The 22,097-nt window shown below is 38.7% G+C and overlaps 1 protein-coding gene and 1 long non-coding RNA gene across 3 annotated transcripts in view; both read left to right on the top strand.

Annotated features, from left to right (window-relative positions):
* Window positions 1-22,097, top strand: part of LOC136254306 (uncharacterized) — a 45,870-nt gene that overhangs the window by 12,453 nt on the left and 11,320 nt on the right. For both annotated transcript variants that reach the window (XM_066046984.1, XM_066046983.1), the window contains 4 exons: window positions 2,375-2,512; window positions 3,550-3,657; window positions 16,236-16,379; window positions 16,504-16,635. In XM_066046984.1, coding sequence (XP_065903056.1) covers window positions 2,375-2,512; window positions 3,550-3,657; window positions 16,236-16,379; window positions 16,504-16,635 — 522 coding nt within the window. The remainder of the gene's footprint in view (window positions 1-2,374; window positions 2,513-3,549; window positions 3,658-16,235; window positions 16,380-16,503; window positions 16,636-22,097) is intronic.
* LOC136253277 (uncharacterized) lies at window positions 6,894-9,390 on the top strand. Its single transcript, XR_010700046.1, has 9 exons — window positions 6,894-7,065; window positions 7,127-7,366; window positions 7,421-7,575; window positions 7,633-8,061; window positions 8,112-8,563; window positions 8,626-8,735; window positions 8,793-8,967; window positions 9,021-9,131; window positions 9,176-9,390. It is a non-coding gene; the product is annotated as an uncharacterized lncRNA (long non-coding RNA).

The following is a 22,097-nucleotide window of genomic DNA, read 5'->3' as shown; positions in this document are numbered from 1 at the left end:
TATATATACACAAAACCATTTAAAATGGCCTGTCTAGCCAGAATAGCCTAACTCTATTAGCCTAAAGCTATATACAGACAGAAATTTTATTCATTGGGCTATTAGAAGAAGTCTAAATAACCACCGTAACAACAGAGGCTTACTTGTTATGAAGAGATGGAAAACGGTGGCTCGATTTTCCATTATTTCTCAATACTCATGATGGCAGCCATATCAACAATTAATTAAATCACATGAGCTATATATGGCATGACTCACCATTGAATAGGGAATCGCCTGGTGTTTATTTCACATAAATCTGATACAGTAGGAAGGAGATATTAATTTTCTAAAGGCATGTAAGGGGTTTGCATACTAATTTTGCGTAATGATAGTTTCATGGTGAGTTTTGGCCCTGTGCTTTCGTGCTAGGGTAAATCCTTAGGTATAATGTTAATCCTTGTTTAATTACAATAAAATGGTATTGATTATGTAGCCATAGGAAGAATGGTTAGCAAGTTACAATGCTTTGTTTACAGATGCCGATTTATTGGTGCGTGTGGGTTTAAGGGTTAAGCCATTTGCTAGACATCTACTAGTTTTGAGCAAGAGAAAAAGCGCAACCTCTAGAAATAAGCCATCGAATTAAATCTGTGGTTGCAAAATTTGCAATGATTTGCCTACTCTTAGTTTGTAAAGCAAATCTGTGAAAACATGAATTTGATGAATGTTCACTTTAATGAATGTCTGCCTAAACTATAAGAAACTATGTAGTATAATTATTAAAAGGCTAAAAATGAAGTAGAGATCTAAGTTGTTGTGTTACTTCTAAAAGCCAGGCGGTAGTTATAAAGCTGTAAATACTCAACAATGTAATATTACATTATTTACTTTAACTGAAAGGTTCCTGTTTTGTAATAATGCAACTATGCATACAAAATTATCAGTTTAATAATTATTGTAATTTTTTAATTTTGTAATTGGTGAATTATTCAGTAATTCTCTAATTACGTTACTATAAGTTTCTCACAAAGTATATTTCTCAATTGTTTTATAGTTTGACTATAGTATTTTTCTGCAAATTCTCTCCAATAACGCTCAAGGCTGCCATTCATTTTTGTTCATGTATGAAGGGGGCACGCTCCATTTTTAGTTGAATAGATGTGCGTTTCCTAGTAGCCTAAGAGGCCTGCTATGGTGTTTTTGGTAGTTAAATACCTGAAGAGCCCAATGGGAAGGCAGTTCACAAAGTTTATAGAGAGTTGCCACACCCGTATTTCTGCTGATAAACTGCTGAAACCACTCTCAGAATCAAATTTAGAGGGTCAGGGAGTTATATGCTAGTGTGGTTCTCACATTAAGATGTTTCTTCGGAATCCTTCCTTTCTATGTACATTTGCAATTTAGCTGTAATGCATCCTGTCATCACAAAAAGTCTGGGTTTGAAACCAGTTATCATAATCCTGGAGCTGCCTATGACCATTTAGAGTCAAATTTACAGCCAACTTTCAACTATTACTGCAAAGAAACACTAACATATAAACTAGCATTACAATTTTAAATGTATGCTCTCTAAAGTGACCACTACAAGTTGTTACAATTCTTACTTTTTTGATTACATTTTCTAATAAATGTATAAACTGAATGTGACTGGATTTTGGAAAAACAATCCAAATCGCACATTAGAAGTTTCCAAATAAACGGTTTTAAAGAACTCAAGTCACCATAACTTGCCAAGGACAGCAAACATGCGTATAAAATTTACACAAAAGATGCATCAATCTATTACATTTCAGACCACTTCCAGTACTTGTAGTTGTTCATAGAGTTTCCTGCCAAATAAAATAGAAAATCTGAGTGGTTGGACGGGTGAAGTAGTATCACCAGTGCTCACAAAGCAGTGGAGGGTTGGGGGTAGCGAGGTGGACAAGGGATAGACTTCAAAATGGAGGCAGACCTCGATTAGAATCCAGACACGAGGTTACAGGGCTGTACTGGCTCCTTAGTGGCTGATATGTAGCAAAATCAACAGAAAAAAACATCTGGCCAACATTATCAGGCTGTCCACCAGTAAACCACTGATTCTTGCCAAGTCAGACCCTTCACAAGGCCAGAAACTGTCATTCGAGCTCTCCACACCACCCAGAAAAGATGTCTGTTGAAACCAGCCTTGAGTAGTTTGAGTAGCACTGAGGGACAAAACTAGTAGTACAATAGTGTAGCTATCCACTGGAGGTGTTAGTTTGATTTTGCCTGATGTGCGATTTGGATTGGTTTTGTGAAATCTGGTCACAAATGCTGCCATCTACAGTGTAAGTAAACATGCCAATGTTTTTTATGCTTGAAAGTTATTGTTTGGTATGTTGGCAATTATGTGTATATTTATTAATAATAGCTGGATGGCAGGCAAGAATATCAGAGCAATTGCAAAATTGTGATTTTTGGAGCAGCTAAAGTTGGAAAAACTTCAATTGTGAGATATTTTGTGGGTGAACCTCAACAACAAGAGATGAATCAAGGCTTTGCTACACATGTATCCTTAACCATCACATCATAGATGTAGCTACTGTATAAAGCTAGGATTTAAAGTTAATGACTTCAGCAAGTTTGATACTGAAATTTGAATGAGTATTAGAATTAGAATGAGGTGTAATGCCTTTGTTTATACTAAACAACTCTATGTTCTAGGTTAACAAGCAGCTGTCAAGATACAACAATAAGTTACAATCTAAATTATGTAGTTAGACTGTGAAATGCAGGGTTCTACAAAATTAATTTAGTAACCTCAGGAGCACTCTCACTGCATGGTACCACAACATAGGGCCTTCAGGTTACTAAATTCTGTAATTCAAAGATATAGTGTATATTTGTATGTAAAATGTAGATCCACACATACTGTATCATACAGTATGGCAGTATCATACAGTATGGTAGTATATTGTAAAAGATGATGAAGATTTGGATTTTCTGCCCATAAATATCGCCCAATAACCTACTTCACTTTTCCTTCAATCCATCTTGGTGGTATTAGTTGAGTATAATACGTAGTATAATCAACCTTAACTGCTTTCAGAGGCTTCCAATAAGTTTCTATAAAATTGGAATTTTCTGCTACTGATGCCTTCAGCCAAGTGCAATTCAACTACAGTTTATGGTATGGATTTCATTTCTTCACTGTTTGATGTTCTTCAGCCCATGACATGCCTTTTAGCCAATTACAGCATTACAGCAGCCACAAAATTTTTCAAGTGTTGTAAGCAATGAAATAGTGAAGAAATGAAGTCTGTAGTGTTAACTATAGTTGGTTGAAGGCAGCAGTTAGTTAGTTATTCAGTAGAAAATTCACTTGAATAATTTTAAATTTCATAGAAACTTGTTGGAAGTGTTTGTGAAGCCGCTTTAAAGGTACAATTGGGTTTGATTATATCTAACCAATACTATTTGTCATGAAGTGAGGACAGTTTTTGGGGTGATATTTTTGAGCAAAAATCCCTTCTATGCAGTACCACTATACTGTATGATAATATAGTTTGTATATGGTACAGTGCCTTAACTGATGTAACTATTAAGGGACCCAGCCAAAGAAATCTCTTTGTGAAGAATAAAGAGAGTGGTCAAACTTTGAAAGTAGATATCTGGGATACGGGCAGTGGCAACGAAGAAGATTTGGAATCAAGTGTAAGTGTATACAGTATGTAATAAAATGTGGTAGCAGTCCTATGTATTATGTAAAAATAAAGTTTAAAGACTGCTTCTTAGAAGTGTCAATTGTTATACATACCTTTCATGGAAATGGTTTTTAAATGATATAATTATGATATTGCTTTTGGGGCTTGCATATAAACTGTGTGTGTTTAGGCTATTATTAGTTATTCCAATGATGCTTAATCAAGACACACGGTAGTGTGTCGTGTGGCCAAGAAGCCGGCACGCAACACCGTGAGTATATTGATAGGAAAAAAAGAAAATGTGAATTTTGCACTTTCCGTAGCTCTGTGCTGCCTTTACGAAACAAGATGATTTTTGCTGTGGACATGCCTGCCAACGTCAGTACTCCACCTACCAAATTTGAGCAAAGTTGCGCGTTCCCGAGATTTGCAACTTCAAAATTTGACTAAGTTTTTTAGTTTTTTCTTCTTATTTTTCTTCCTCTTTTTGCACACTTACAAAAACTGCCATAAAATGTGAATGCCATATCCGATTGTCTTAAAATGTGGCACACAGAGGAGGCTATAAAGGTGCATTTTGGTACCAGGTTTGGCTGGAATATAATAAACAGTCAAGGAGTTATTAGCGATTATTCACGAAAAATAACACCAATATGTTGTCATGCCTACAGGGTAAACCGCTTATTGGAAGAAGCTGAAAATCAGTACTTGAATACGTTAACTATTGAACTTCAAACCTTTTGTGGTTTGAAAGAAATTGAGCTAAAACCATGAAGATACAATAAAAAGATCAACAGTGTGTAACAATTATGCAATCGAGATTAGCTACTAAAAAACGACTACTCTCCACACCTACCAGAAAAACTGCTTTGTGTAATGCTTTAAAAATCGCTGTACAGATGGAGTAATCATCTTAGAAAGGTTCTTCAGTGGTGTAGAAGAATCAGACTTAAAGCCACAGAGTTATAACACGAAATCCAACTTGGTGTAGCAAGTGCGAGATCAAGATACTCTAATAAAACAGTCATCCTAATAGAGCAGTCACCCTGAAGAAAAATCAGCTAGAAACAAATCACCCAGTAGAAATATGTGCTGGAAACAAATCACCATGTAGAGAGATCAGTTAGGAACAAGTCACCCAGTAGAGAGTTCAGCTAGAAACAAGTCACCCTGAAAAGAGTTCAACTACAAATAATGAGAGTTTCAGCTACAGTTCAGTTATCTAAGAAGTCACCTTATTACCTATATGATAATCATTCAGTGTTAAATATACAGTTATTTAATCAGACAAAAATGTATACACATGATTGCATCTTTTTTTCCACAATTCCTGCAATAAAGAAAAAAAAGTTAAAAGGAACCAGTGTATGGCTGGCTTTGTGGCTTGCAATACAAAAAGAAGTGATATCTAAACAAAAACAGCCAAGCTGTAAAAATGAGTGCGGCCCCCAAAAGGCCAGGATGACAAAAGATGTGAAATCAAAGGTGGTGGCTGTGATGGTAGGTTAATGGCAAAAAATTTTAATAACAACAATTCAGGTGAATTTAGTGCTGAGCAAATTCAGCTGAATTATCATTATTAAAATTTTTGTCATTAACCTACCATCACAGCTATTTCTTGGTTGCCGCCTTTGATTTCACATTTTTTTTCCACCATGGCCTTTTTGGGGGCCGCACAGCTTGGCTGTTTTGGTTTAGATAATGTTTACCTTGTAGTTTGTGTTACAGTACAACAAAGCCTTTGCACCTGAATCCAAATCTTAACAAGGTTTAAATTGTCATTGTAATTTGTTAGAGTACCAGTTTCATTTAACTTTATACGTAAGCAAATCTGGACTGTGAATACTTACATGGACAGTGCTATATAAAAGTGTTCACCTTATTCTATTCATATGTTTACTTGGCTAATCTGATACTATAGCTATTGAAAAACGTCAGTCTATTTTCAGATTAATCACTGGATTAGCTAAATAATTTTCATTTAATATATCACGACACACGGTAGTATGTTGTGCAGTCCAAGAAGCCATCGCACAACACCAGTGTGTTATTAACAGAAAGACAATGTTCACGCATATGGAGCTCTGTGATGACTATACAGAACAGGATGGGTTTTTGCTATGGCAATCCTTCCACCTTCAGTAGTCCACTTGCCAAATTTGAGCGTAATCACTCCAAGCTTTCCCAAGATATTTGCTTTCAAAAATTGTCTTAAGGTGGCGGTCAAGTGTCCGCCCACTCAATTAATTAAATTTCAAAATATCCTGTGATTTCCAAGTTATTATCGAATTTAGTTTCGCTACCGAAATAAGCACTAAGAAAATGGGCTGTTCTGCACTGTTGTTGTAGCACATCACAAATGGCGAAGGTTCAAGAACGATTTTATAGTAGAATGAATGGCACAATTTTATTCCATCACGCCAACCATTATGGGGCCCATATCCTAGTACTGACTTTCTTTTCATGGTGTGTATGTTTCTGCGTATTTAGAGTTTGATTGTGAATCAGCTAAAGGTGGAAGTGAAAGGAGAGCTTGGAAACTTGGACCGAAAAACACTGCACTCACAAGTTCGGATCACTACGACGATACGCGTGCACATTCACATACCTTCGATCTTCTACAATAAAACTTTATAACTGATTCTGACAATTACTTTGGCAACAAAGTTGATTGGAAAATCGAAGAAGTTTCAAGAATGCATTGCGCAGAATTACGTAGTATACTGCGTCACCAACACACGTTTCTATTAAATTCGCAACCTCGTGTTCAGTGATTAACGATGGTGTTTACGACTTGAAAATGGTGGACCATTTATGGTCTGATTTACTTGACGAGCAACTCTTACCTTTGATCATGAGATAAAGCGTGGTTAATGCCGGCTCTTCTATTTGTTGTCTCTGTCACTTTAGTTTTGGAAGCTGGACAATGTCGGTGTACTACAACTTCACTGTTATTATTACAGGTGATACACCACTGAAACGTGTTAGTTGTGTCTCGCTGCAACTGGAAGTATACATGCTAATAGGTCTTTAGCTAGCATTAATAAGAAAATTTGTCTGACAATGCATCTCATGTCAACGCATCTGGAAATTATTCTCAAGGTTTATGTGATGTTTGCCAATAAATCAGGTATGAGTTACAGTATATATAAGTATGATTTTATACAGTAATAACATAATAAATATTCGCCGTTAAGGTTGTGTACAAAAATATAATTTATGTATTATACTGTTCAAGGTGATTCAAGGTGCCGAATTGGTTGGAAACTACTAAACACTCGATCAGCTATCTCTGGAAGTAGATATTCTCTGTAGAAGGATCTTAGCTTGGGATACACCGTTGTCCAGAGTTTTTCATCGCGTTCAATTCGCTGTAAAGATGTTCCTTGTGGTGTCCAGATAAGAAAGTCACACCAGGGTAACTGTGTAATTTCTAATTGGCCTTGCACTTGGTAATAGTGGTTGTGTGTTTTCTTTAGCATGACTTGACCATCTGTTAAAGAACTACAAAACTGGTTAACTTCCTGGCATGCGACTTCAGGCGTCATTGTTCTCCCAGAATATGGACATTTTATTTCTAATAGACCGAATTGTCTTCCTTCAACCTGGGTAGGATCTTCAACAACAACATCAGGAGAAGCAGCCAACCACGGATGCGTTGTACTTATATGGATACCAGTTCTACTGACTTGGTATGATGGACCAAACTGATTGGTCATGTGAGTCACATACCACTGCCTTGCGGTGTCTTCATGTGATCGTCCCCATTCTAGTGCTGGAATTGTACCTTTAGAAGATGGTTTCTACTAGTTTTTCAAAGTTTTTACGACGTTTTATTACAGTGCCAAATGCAGATGCAGTCAGGCGTGGTCTTCTGAGCTGCTGCCATAGACTGTTGAGGGATGGATCTTGGTCCACAGTTTCTCTTGTGAGTTCAGCAGCCTGTTCCACTGTGATTTGTAAAGATGTTAGGTATTCGTTGCAGATAAGCCGCAGCTCATTTTGACTGGAGTTGGTTGGAGTGATTGCTTCTGGCCCATGATCTTTATCAGTAATAGCTGGTGTGAGATGGTATCGCTTTTCAATTCTGGCTTTCTTGTATACATCTGAAGACTTTCTCTGGGTGTCACGCTCATGTTTACGTTTACGACGGTTTGAAAATGTCTCAGTGATAGTTGAGCAGAATCCAAACAGGTGCTTCCAAGTAGTCTCAATCCATCCTGGACCTAAAGTCATGGACAATCCTGCTGTCATGCAACGATGCTGGAATGATCCTGACTGAATCTTGCTTTCCACCATCCATCTTTGCTCTAATCGACATGTAGCATTCACTCAAGTTGGTTATGCTGTTGCTGATGAGCTGAGCTGCTTTGTTTACCAGACGGTCACCAGCTCGATCTATCTCAAAGAGAAGGTTAGGTGGCAAGTCATGCAGATTAACACTGACTGGTGTTTCTTTTGCAGCTTCTGAACACCAAGATGGATCACAATCTTTGTGGTATCCTAAATAGTGCTTTGGACCTGCTCGAAGATCATTTCGTAGCTTTGTGATGTTGTTGGTTTTAGAGTGGTTCCGAATAGCACACCTTGCACCATGTGTGAGTTTCATAATGACAGATTTGGTTAGACGACCTCGTCCATGGAAAGATGGAAAGTCCTTTGCTAACTGCTCTAGTCGGCCCCGAAAACACTTAACAGCGTGATTTGCACACTCCACCTTCTCAACATCTCTGCCATATGACTTAACTGTTGTTTGTATGGTGTGAAGAACAGAACTGTCTCCATCTCCAATTACTTCTGTATATCGAAGACCGTGCATACTCTCAGATTGTCTAAATCCTGTGGCAATAATATCTGATTCCATAGATGTATATGATCCCGACCAGTTTTTAAAGCATTTGTGATCAGGTGGTTTGGTATGTTTTTTGTGTGCTATAGAGCATACTGCACAATACTTGTTTTTTACACCTATGTACAGAAGCTTTTTGGTAGCAGCACCAAATATGACTCCTACTCCAGAATTCGCATTATAGGAATGCCTGTGGGACCTTTTGGACCATCCTCCATCAACTATTACAGTAATAGCTGGTATGTCATGATGATATTGATTGTTTTGTATTGCTAATTCTCTCTCTTCTCTTCCAGCTTCCAACATGAGTTCATTCAAGTAGTCCTCAAAAGCTGATCCCAAGAGCCTCTCAATGTCGATGAATGTTGGCTTGGATATTGAAGGAACTCCAATGGTACACATAACCTCCTCAAGGTTACTATGACCACCACCTACTGACATCTGTCCCATCACAGCAGCTGCATTAGCTTCGTAAGTAGATCTGATAGTCCCTTCTGGTGTTTTGTAACTCTACTTTGTTGCAGGTCTTGAACGCAATTTCCTTATTACACTTGTTGCACCTGGCAAGCAATTTACTACCAAGTCCTCTCCTATATACTTCTCTGATGAGTTCGACTGGAGATTGACAGGAGAGGGTGTGTTGTGTGATGGTATGAATGGCATCATGTAACTTTTTCAGGTTGATAATTCTACTACCAGCCAGGTGTGATGTACTTGAAGTTGGTGGTTTACCTACAAGCACCTCTGAAATTGTGCTTTTGGTAAGGTGTTCAGAGCTAGTTGGTGGATACTGGCTGTGTAAACTGTGGTCTTCGGTAGGAGTGGCACTTGTTACTACAAGAATGAATATTTTGAAATATATTTAAAGTGTATGTAAAAAATTGAATTATAATTATTTTAAAATACATTCCTTATTTAAAAGAAATTCTAGCATGACTGTGTGATACACAACGGAAGAGTCTCACCTGGAGCTTCGCTTGTGCAACACTTCGTTTTGCTCCACCTCACATTTATAGCATTCCTGCTAGCTGTAATAACTCGTCGCTTTGTTCGCTTTTGCCTTCGAGACGTACTACCCATTATAGAAGTATTATTTAAATAAGCCGCCATAACTAACTGTGTTTCTTAGTGCACAAGACAACCGCTTTTTCGTTCACTTACCTTTCAAACCGAGTTGTTGAGTTACGCGCGAAGAATCGTTTTCATTCATTATTATATTGGAGGGCGTGCGCTTTACCTGAGGCACTTTAGCCGCTTGACCGCCACCTTAATTTTATTCATTTTCCTCCTTATTTTTCATCAAAAATGTTGTCACGCCTACAGGGTAAACCAGGAAAGAAGCTGTGTTGATAGGTTAACTATGGAATCTCAAACCTTTCGTGATTCAGTAGAAATTCAGGGGGAAAAGGGCATGTGCCTCCTCCCTTAGAAAATCCATTCTAATAAAGCAGTCAGTCAAGACTATACAGTGTGAAAACCAACAGTAGGTGACAATTACGTGATTGAGTTTTGCCAATAACAAAGAAAGCTGCCATACTTACCAGGCAAATTTTATTTAAAAGAAATGAGCCAAAAACCAGTATATTAGTGGATTAATCAGCTTTCCAGTGGTTTAGACAAATCAAATTTACACTTGTTGAGTTACGTATAGTGTAAAATATATCTATGTGTAGCAAGTGCGCGATCAAGCTAGTACAGTCACCCCATTAAGTCACCCTATTAGACAGCCAGCTATGTGGTAATAAATCACTCTATTTGAGTGTTCAGCTAAATGTGATGCAACAAATCACCATGTAGAGAGTTCAGCTACTTTAGAAGTCACTCTGTAGAGAGTTCAGCTGCAACAAGTCACCCTATAGAGTCCTTATCTAAATGGTTATTGTCATATCCTTATAACTATGTAATATGTACTAGTAATAGCATGGGTAGCAGTGCAATTTGGGATAAATACCACGAGTGTTGTATTGGAAATTTACCATTTCCAATACAACAAGAGTGGTATTTATCCCAAATTTCATTGCTACCCATGCTATTCCCAGTTAATACCATACTCGCTGCATATACGCATGCTGCGCATTAGCGTTGCTATGTACGCAATTTGTCACTATGTACTAAACATGTGTCAACACTAATTGTTAACATAAATTCTAGCCAATGAAATTGCAATTACAACTTTTTCACTGCTACCAGTGAAATACGGGATAAATTTCACTGCTACTATTGAGACTTTTGTATGGACAGTGAAACAGGTATGGTATTAATATATATATATATATACCACACTTGTGGTGGAGATCAAAAGTGCCGTGCTGTAGTATAAGACTGATATACCATGCTTTGTGACTATGCTTACCTTATATGGTGTAACATTGAATATTCTGTGAAATCCTTACCTAAACAATAAACAAGTCTCTAGTAATAAGTACTCAGATAGTGGATGTAGACAAAATAATTGTCAACAAGGATGTGGTATTTATAACCAAAGAATATAAGTGAAATTATACGTCTTCTATTGTACCATTGCTCAGTTCCAATCCACTACTTTAATTTATTATTCCACTGAATCCAGGAATACTTCTACAACAGACAAAAAATTTTCTGGTTAACTTAACTCTTGTCTTCTTTGTGAATAACTCATTAATCATGAGCAAATTGGCGAGAAAGGGACTTTGAAACATCTGATCCATCAATGATTTCTATTCATTTTGATCTCTAACAGGTACCGTTTCGTAATAAATTGCTATCTATAATTGTTTCATCTACTGGGGTGTAGAATATGTAAGATACGGCGTGGTTGATCACACGACACACTTTATTCTAATTCACGCACAACATACATATATGTACATACACGCATACACAACTACAATAATATGTAAGTATGTTCACGGTTAATGTCCATATGTCACATCTCCCCTCTTTAAGCATTTACTTAATATTGAAGATGATCTGAGGGTCGGATAGATGTCTCTGTTTGCAAATGGGTGACAGGACTTGAATAGTTTGTTGTGGTAGGGGTATAAGTGGTTTGTAACCAGTTTTTAATTGGACAAGTTTGCCGAGGGTATACTCAGAAAATTTTTCTAAGGCCCATGTCAATGCTAAAGCCTCTTTCTCAATTTGAGCATATCGAAGTTCTGTTTCAGTAAGCGATTGGGAACTAAAAGCAATGGGGCGCCATTGGTCCTTCTGCTGTTGCAGGAGAACAGCTCCCAAGCCATATGCAGAAGCATTTGCACTGACTTAGGTTTTTGCGCTGGGTCATAAAGTGCTATAGCACCCTGGGAGAGGAGATTTTCTCTTTTGAATTTATTGAAGGGCTCTGTTTGAATGGCTTCCCATGTCCAGTTCTTTGTGCCAAAAAGATCTCTTAAAGGCTTGGAAATGTGGGCAATGTTAGGTGAAAACTTCGTCTTTTGATTCACCATCCCCATAAATCTCCGTAATTCTGTAACCGAGGATGGTGGGCTCATTGCTAAAATAGCTGCTGTCTTTTGAGGGTCTGGTGAGATGCCATCTTGATCAAGAACATGGCCAAGAAAGATGATACGTGTTTGGGAGAATTGGCACTTCTCTGCATTTAGAGTGATTCCAGCTGCTTTGATTCGATCCAACACAGTTTGATGTCTATGATTGTGTTCTGCTGGGGTAGCTCCAACCACCAAAATGTCATCTATATGGCATAGCACTCCTGGGAGACCAGAGAGGATATCATTCATCTGGCGTTGAAATACTTCTGGAGCACTTGATATTCCAAAAGGTAATTTGTTGAAACAAAACCGTCCATACGGTGTGACAAATGTGGTCAATAGTTTTGAATCTTTGGTTAGAGGTATCTGCCAAAATCTGCTATTAGCATCCAGTTTACTGAACACCATTGCACCTGTGAGTTGTGCAAGGGTAGTGTCAACTTTTGGCATAGGGTGCACCTCACGTAAAACGTTTTCATTTAAAGGTTTCATGTCTACACAGATTCGAACTGCCCCTGAAGCTTTAGGTACCACCACCATTGTAGCACACCATGGTGTGGGTTCAGTGACCTGGAGATTACTCCATGCACTTTAACTCTGCCTGAACTTTTGGTCTAAGAGCAAGTGGAACATTCCTGGGAGTACATAAAGCAAAGGTTGGGCATCAGGCTTCAGTTGTATCTTATATTCATGTGCAAATGTGCCCAGACCTGAAAATAGTGATGGGTACTTTGAAACAATAGTTTTATCAATAGACTTAACATGTGACAATAAGTTCAGTGCTTTTATAGCTGGAAACCCTAAAAGATTGTTCTTCAAGTTCTGTACAACATACACAGGTCAGCGTTGAAACCGGGTCGGGTCATCCGGGTCACATTTTCTCCGGGTCATCCGGGTCTGACCCGGTTTACAATTTATTCGGGTCTGACCCGGATTGGATCACGTGAGAAACGAAATTGTTCGTTTGACGACGTGGAACTTATAAATGCTATCGCGTAGCTCTTTCGTGAGCCACGCCCACTTATCACATTACCAACATATGCTCAGCCACGCCCATTTGTTAGTAAGTGCAGTATGTAGCACGAAACTGAGGGTATCTATGGTGAGGGGTAGCTATTGTCAGTAGGTGAAGACCTTTTTTTTTTGGTCTTCAACCTACAGCTAGGCTGAAGTTGCAATATTTACTCAACACGAATCGAACGCTCAAAATGTAGACTCGTTCGCTCGCTCGAGACTAGCCGAAACACGTCTTGGCTTTAATTAATCCGGGTCACATCCGGGTCAATCCTGGTCACATCCGGGTCAAATCCGGGTCTGACCCGGATTGCTATCGGGGTCAGTGGGTCATCCGGGTCAGCAGTAGTGACCCGGTTTCAACGTTGACACAGGTTGGGTACAACTAGCTCCGTTGTATGTGAGATCAAGGGGTATCTTACGCAAAACTTTCAATTGGGTGCAGTCAGGGCCGCAGAGAGATACATCAGGCTGCTGTAAAGGCTTGGCCGAATCTAGACTGTTCTATGTTGCTTCTGCGATCACTGTAACTTCAGCACCAGTATCCACTTTGAATTTAACTGTTTTGTCACCAATGCTTAATTGCACTTCCCAGAAATTATGTTGTCCATTCTCCACTGTGTCAAGAAATTTAATTTCTTGCTCCAGTTGTGGTTGGCTTACTAGAGGCTGTTCAGGTTGGATCGTTATCATTGCTACGGTGTTGGATAGGCACTGTGAGCTAAAATGCCCTCGTCTATTGCATCTGAACCAGGTGGCATCCCTGGTTGGACATGATTGTCTGGGGTGTGCTCCTGAGCCACATCTACGGCAATTACTGGATGATGGTCTGGCTGAAGTTTGTGGTAGAGTTGGCAGTTTTCTTTTAACGGGCTTCTGTCTTACTGTGTCCAGTGGGATTTCTTCTTTCATCTTAGGCTTTTGTAGGAATTCTTGCTGGACTTTAACTGCTTCTCGCTGGCGAATTAATTTTTTCGCTTTGTCAAGAGTAAGGTCCGATTCCAACTGCAGGCGCTCTGATAATGCGAGATCCCGGATTCCAACAACCAAGTGGTCACGGATTAGTTTCTCTTTCATAGATCCGAACTCACAATTATCAACCAGCTTGTGTACCTCTGTGATGAAGTGATCTGCAGGTTCGTCTGGGAGTTGGTTATGCTGGTTAAATTGGGAACACTTGTATATCACGTTCTCTTTCACTTTGATATATTTATCAAATTCCTTGACAACCTTCTTGTATTTCATTCTGTCATCCTCGGAGATACGAGTGGTGTCCAGAACTTCTTCGGCCTCTTCTCCCAGGCAGTACAAAAGCGTGCTGACTTGGCGCTATTAGTCCTTTTCCACTAAACCTGATGCTTGGCGATATTGTTCAAACTGCTGTTTCCACTTTGGCCATTCTTCACTTTTTGAGAACGAAAACGAAGTTGGAGGCTGCAAGTTCATCACTCTGACACCATGTAAGATATGGCGTGGTTGATCACGAGACACACTTTATTCCAATTCGCGCACAACATACATATATGTACATACACGCATACACAACTACAATAATATGTAAGTATGTTCACGGCTAATGTCCATATGTCACAGAATATACATGATTACTCGGGATATAACAAAATATACACACTGTTCCTCAAGCATTAGCGCACTCTCAGGAGTCATACATATATTTTTTGTCATATCTCTCATAACTGTGCTATATCTATATATTATAGAACTTTGCGTGGGCGAGATCAAAGGAAAAAGTGTACTTTAAATTTCATAAAGTACACTCTCAGCCGGCCAACTGTTTCATCGACCACAAAGAGTGCTTTTTTGCACCGCAAAGAGTGCTTTATTCACAATAAAGCACTCTTTGCGGTGCAATAAAGCACTCTTTGTGGGCAATAAAGCACAGTTGCCCACGTGCCTTAGTGTAGGCTAATAGCCTACGGGGCTCGCGCCAGTACGACTAATCACCCAAGCCGGTGAAGGCTAATAGCCTCGCCGCGCTGAGTGATCAATCACCCCAGCCAATACGAGTTCTACCACTGGATTACTTTTATAGACATACCTAAATGCTTCGATGATGGGTGGGAGAAGGTAACATTGCTGTTACGTTTGTTAATGTAAACGGACAACTCCTGGAGATATCACGGAAATACTTCACCATGTGACTCACAATAGAATCGATTGTGGGTTGCGAGCAAAACCTGCCAAAGACGCGATGAACGTCTACTATGCCAAACTATGGTGAAATACGCGTGAGTTACTTTGTTAAACTAGTTTGTGTGCGTTCAGGCTGCTAATAGTTCGTGCAACGCTTGTTAATTACGAGTCCTAGTGTATGGTGAAGCTACACGACTAGAAAGTTCCATAAATCATTTAAAGCATAGCCTTGCTCGTGCTATATGAAAAATAAAGTACTCGGCCACGCGCCTCGTACTTTATTTTTCATATAGCACTCGCGGCTATGCTTTAACATATACATATACCACACCTGTGGTTGAGATCAAAAGTGCCGCGCTGTGGTATGTAACTGATATACCATGGCAAACTGTGGTACATAACTGATATACCACACTTTGTGGCTACGCTTACCATATATGGTGCAACTTCACACATTCCACGAAATACTTATCTAAACGGTAAACAAGTCTCTAATAACAAGGGCCTAAATCAACCAACAATTATTCACCTGAGCAATTTTCGATGAACTCTTGTCTCCTTAGCTAACTCTTGTCTCCTTCACTAACTCCTATCTCCTTCACTAACTCCTGTCTCCTTCAATAATCGCGAATAGATGGGCGTGGCACCGCTATAAAGTCTAAAACATCTGATCCATCAAGGATTTCAAGTCTCTATTACTGACAAGCACCTGGAATCATTCACCTGAGCAAGGAGGATTTTTGATGAACTCTTGTCTCCTTCACTAATCATGAGTAGATGGGCGTGGCACCGCTAAAGAATCTAAAACATCTGATGATCCATCAAAGATGTCTACTCTACAGGTGCCGTTTCACTATAACTTGCTGTCTATAATCGTTTCATCTACTGGGGTGTAGAATATAACAGTTATAACACAATTACTCGGGATATGACAAAAATATATGCATGAGCACCCTGTGGGTGTTCGTGCATATATTTTTGTCATATCTCTTGTAAGCGTGTTATAACTCTAAAATATATAAGTTTGAAAAGCTAAAATAAGCAACTTGATCATGAGCCTTGACCTTAATTGTATTGTAATGTTTTCTTTCCATTGCATAGCATGTGTATGAGAATTGTGGAGCTGCTGTACTAGTGTTCGACGTTAATGATTATGAAACAGCCAAAAAAGCTCGTACTTTGGGAAACAACATAAAAGGCAAAACAGGAAATTTCCCAACCAAATTTCTTGTTGTAGGAAACAAGGTACTATATGATATTAATTTTGTATCTGTATGTACTGTTGGTTTTAGTAACTATGACACTCATTGTTGAATGAGTGTCTATGTGTGCCAGCTTTGATATACATATATATCATGTTAACCTTTAGAAGGATGAGGAAAACTGCAATAGTGCAATTCGTACTAAAGCAGAGGCATATGCAAAGAGAAACGGTTATCCATATTTTGCAACTTCAACTAAAGCTATGGATGATGAAATAGACTATTTATTTGAAGCTGCGGTAAGTAGTATATTTATTTCCTAATTTCTGCATACATGCACCCTTTTATCCAAAGTATGTAGAGTTTTATATAGCAATGATATATGATAATAGGTACTGGTCACTGATGTGTTTAAAATTTTTAACTAGATATTTTTGAGGAGGCAGTATTAACAGAATGTCTGCAAGACCTCAGAAATGTGCAATTATTTGCACATTTATAGGGCACAAAACTATGTAACTTCTATGGTTACAGTATAGTCACAGTCAGTCATTCAAAATTTTGAATGCCTATCAAGAAAGGCATAAAACAGTCTTAGTAGTGTAAGAAGTTTAAATAAACATGAAGCCCTTTATATTCAAAGGATTGTAGCTACAGTGCTACAGCACAGTTAAACATTCTAACATGTTTTAAACACAGGCCATACATCACTCATGCTGTCACTACCACATTTTCATCTGTACTTTGCAACAAAACATACATACTCTATGGCCAACACTGGAACGTAGTGATACATTTCTTAGTGCACATGAAAGTATAATGGCTTGTTTTTTCTCAGTGATAGAGATACTGTCCTTGACAGAGCCTGTTTCACTCAAAGACTTAAACTTTGATTAATCTTCTCCTCAAACAGTACTTAACTTGAAAATATCCTTCCACACAATCTAGGTCATACTTAGTGTTGCAAACCTGCCATCAAAAAAGAAGACAAACAAATTGTCGAATCCTTAAACTTTGACACAAAAGCATTTAGGATGTGGACCACAGCCCCAAGAACAGCTCTTCTACAGTAAAAATTAAAAAGTACAAAATTATTAGTATAGTAATTCTATATTGAAATTATAGGCATCTCTGTTTGTTTTATAGGGTGTTTTGTATGTAGTTCCTCCCATTATTATGTAACCTTAACAGTTTGGTGGGAAAGCAGTTAAACCCTAAGATATATTTGTTATTAACACCTTGGCCTCATTTAGCCTTGGGCTAAGTATAGTTACTTTCTTTATATGTGACCAGATTTTACAGAACTGATCCAAATCGCACATCAGGCGAAATCAAACTAACACCACCAGTGGATAGCTACACTATCGTACTACAAGTTTTGACCCTCAGCACTACTCAAACTACACGAGGCTGGTTTTTACACACGTCTTTTCTGGGTGATGTGGAGTGCTCAAATGGCGGTTTCAGGCCTTGTGAAGGACCTGGCTTGGCAAGAATCAGTGGTTTACTGGTGGACAGCCTTATAATGTTGGCCAGACGTGTTCTCTGTTCATTTTGCTACATTCAGCCACTAAGGAGCCAGCACAGCCCTGTAATCTCGTGTCTGGACTCCAATCGTGGTCTACCTCCATTTTGAGGTCTATCTCTTGCCCTCCCCGCCACCCCCCAGCCTCCACCCCTTTGTGAGCACTCGTGATACTACTTCGCTAATCCAACTGCTCAGATTTTTTATCTTATTTGGCGGGAAACTGTACAAGCAGCTACAAGTACTGGAAGTGGCTTGAAAGGTAACAGATTGATGCATCTTTTGTGTAAATTTCATATGCGTGCTTGCTATCCTTGGAGAGTTATGCTGGCTTCAATTCTTTAAAACCGTTCATCTCGAAACTTCTAATGTGCGATTTGGATCGTTTTTCCAAAATCCAGTCACATATGCTATTTAGAGACCAAGGATTGTGTGGGCAAGGCTACTCATTAACTCAATTACCAAGGGCACAGGCCAATTGCAAGGTAATTAACTGTGGGTCGCCCAGCCCACATCGTCTGAGGAGCTCTAAAACAGATGTTGACTTATTTAAATGCTTTAGAAAATCCTTTAGTTGAAAGAGCAAACGAATGTGGCAAACTGTGGCTGCTAGTATTTAAATTCACCCTATGAGTTGATAGTGTTAACACCACAACAGTATGCCTTACTAATGGAAGAAGTACTATACATGCACTTCCTCAAATATAAGTTACTTAAAAGCAAATTTTAAGTGGCCATTTTAGTGCATCCACAGTTTGCTACTTGTTAGCAGCCTATTTTCACAAAATGAACGTCATTGGTATTTATCTGGGTGTAGTAACTACTTTATACACCAATGTCACGGACCTGAGTGGAATGACATATAGTAACTGGTTGTTTTTTTTTTTGAAGTAACTACCCCAACTCTGCATGTCAATGCCACACTATGACATTGATGTACCAGTACCTAGGTCAATGCTAATGATGTCTGTCTCGTCCAGAAAGTAAGCCGGCGGTGAAGGCATTTTATTTTGGCTATGCCTATTTTCATTTGAAAATATAGTAAACAACCATAGACTTGACCGCAAGTTACTTAGTAACCTTCACACCGTTTTCTAGATTTAGTAACCTCTGATATCTAAGGAAATAATGTATTCAATTTGCATAAAATTTTCTAATGCATATTTAATATAAGATTTCATTCTGGTGGGATTTAATTACCTATGTACAACAAAATAAGATTTTTTACACCTACTGAAGAAAATTTTAATTTGTAAATTGTGCCCAACTGCAAAACCCCAGCATAATGGTGCAAGCCTAAATTTGCAGTATAGACCATTGATTACAATGAGTAAAATACTTGCATATTTCATTTTAAAAATCTATGAATTTTAAAAATGCCTTTCTTTGTGAAGAAAGGGTCAAGGTAGAGAAAAACACAATAAGGTTATATAGCTATCAAACGTTTTGCCTTAAACTATGTGAAGGCACACACGGCTAACTGTATGCAGTTTGGCTGAGATCAATGGAATGTACGTATTCATTATAATGGCATGTATACTGAGTACCGTCTTGCTATAATACAACAACAGGTATTACACACATTGGATTGAATGGTACACTCTGGCAATTTTTCTTTAAGGTAGTGGTCAAGCGGGCAAGCAGGCGCCGTTACCGTTAAGAAGCCTTGCAACATATAAAACCACATTACACAATCTGTTACATAATAATAAACCCACAAGTATGAATAGTTACTATGTGGGTGCAACGAAAGCTCTCTGTCACGAAGAAAACTAAAGCGAATAGACAGTCAAAGGTAAGGGGAGGTCTTAGATGGGCGTTGAATGCAAAGTTTTGGCGGTAATTTTTATTCCTGACATGGGCAGTGAGTCTAGTACTATCTAGAAGACAAAAATGAACGAAGAGCTGTTGCAGGTCGACACTTGCAGCCACGAGAAAAGCTATATATGAATGGTGGAACAGCCACACGAGCCCTCAGTGTGACGAATTGACACCTGATCATGAAGGTAAGTCTTGTTAAAATGTAATATAAATATATCACAGAAAATAATTCACAACTATAGATAGTAGCAGTAGTACCCCCTCCTCCAGCACTGAAACCACCTTCTCCAGTAATGACACTACTCCAGTTGGTATCACCTCCTCCAGTACTTACACTACTCCAGTTGGTATCACCTCCTCCAGTACTTACACTACTCCAGTTAGTACCACCTCCTTCATACTGACACCACTCCAGTTGGTAACACCTCCTCTAGTACCGACATCACTCCAGGTTGCACCACTTCCAACATTAGCACTACTAGTACCTCAAGTGATGTTCTTCGTGCCAAGTTACATCTGGAAGGTAGTTGAGTCATTAGCCTCAAAAGTTTACAGGAGGCAATTCACAAAATTACCAATCACAGTACTGCATGTCAAGCTCCTGTAGAGTTGATCAGAGAAGTAAAGCAGGATGGCCTTAGCACACTTTTTAAAGCTAAATGTGAAAAATGTCATGAAGAAACAAATCCACTTCAAGTGATAAAATAATGATTACAAGCAAAGATGGCACATTTATGAAAGTAACATCACTGCTGTGATGGGTCAAATGGCCACAGGTGGTGGATTCAGCAACCTAGAGCAGTCTCTCAGCATTATTGGTATTCCTCCACTGTCAAAGCCTGTGTTCATTGACACTGAACAATGCTTAGGTAACTTATTTGAGCGGTACCTCACTGAATTGATGTTAGAAGCTGGTAGGGAAGAAAAGCAAATGCAATTGACAACAAACGAGACCATCAAGGCATATCTGCTATCACAGTAACCGTTGATGCTAGTTGGAGCAAGAGATCACACCAGCATTCTTACAATGTAAATTCAAGTGTAGGTATGATTTTTGGGGCTGCTACAAACAAGCTCCTGTACATGGGAGTCAGAAATAAATACTGTGCAGTTTACTCTATTGCATCATAAAAACAAGGTTGACCCATCTCAACACATGTGCTTTAAGAACTGGACAGGATCATTAACTTCAGTGGAAGCTGACATCATTGCTACTGGATTCAGAATATCAGAGGAAATGCATGGTGTCAGATACACTGATAGTTCAGTCCTCCACAACATTCGCACCACAGTACTATCCTACGGCAGATATGTTGATAAAGTTGAATGTGCGAATCACGCTGTGAAAGGGTACAGGTCAAAATTATAAAAATTAGTAAAAGACTTTTTCCCTGCATTCTGTGGATGTGGTAGTCTTGCCAAATCAGTTATTGTAAAAATAACACATGGTGCACGCTGTGCAATCCGGAAGCACTCTGAGACAAATAATGTGATGCAGTTTCAATGGGACTTAAGAGCAGGTCCAAAACATTATTCGGCTACCATGAGTCCTGTAACTCTGAGTGGTGTTTTGAAGTAGCAAGTGGCCACCCAAGAAACATAAATCTTGATGATCTGCCTCCAAACCTCTTCTTTGAAGTGGAACGGGCTGGAGATAGACTAGTAAACAAGGCCCATTAGTTGATTGGCAACAAAACAACAAATTTGACTAAGTGTTTTATGTTGGTCTGCGCAAAATGGATGGAGGTAAACAGATAAATAGAATCCAGTCTGGCTCCTTTGAGCATAGATGCATGACTGCAGGCTTGTCCATTACTCTTGGTCCAACATGGTGTGCGGATATATGGAGACACCTTTTTGGTATGCCATCACTTGTAGCTCAATCATATGCTTACAAACATAAAATAAAGCATAACAGTGACAAAACCAGGAAAATTCTGAGTCATACAAGCGTGCATGTCTGGAGAAAAAGTATCATATAACACTAGCAATGTTCACTCTAGTTGTGTTCCTTAAAACCTGCATGGAGACAAAGATACAGTAGTTTTTAAAAAAATCATTACAATTGTAGGCGCCCACTCGTGACCACTTGACCGCCACCTTAAGAGAAGAAATTTTGATGATTATTCTTTAGGCTTATGCATTTCTTAACATTAGGCCTGTGCGATAATGAAAAAACCTATATCTCGATAAATTCCGATAATAAAAGCCTATTTATCTCGATAAACGATATTATCTCGATAATGATCATACAATATAACACTGAACACTAAAGAACTTTCAAGTAAGTGATGGTTGTTAAAACAAAAGATTTAGTCTCACAATAAACAATATTGTTATACCGTTAGTCATACTGTTACTTTTAAATTTATCTTTTCTTCTTGTTAACTTCTAGGTTTGCACCAAGGAAGACCA

This window comes from Dysidea avara, chromosome 4, assembly GCF_963678975.1.
Source record: "Dysidea avara chromosome 4, odDysAvar1.4, whole genome shotgun sequence".
NCBI lineage: Eukaryota > Metazoa > Porifera > Demospongiae > Dictyoceratida > Dysideidae > Dysidea > Dysidea avara.
Note: the sequence above shows the minus strand (reverse complement) of the source record. Positions and strands in the feature narration are given on the sequence as shown.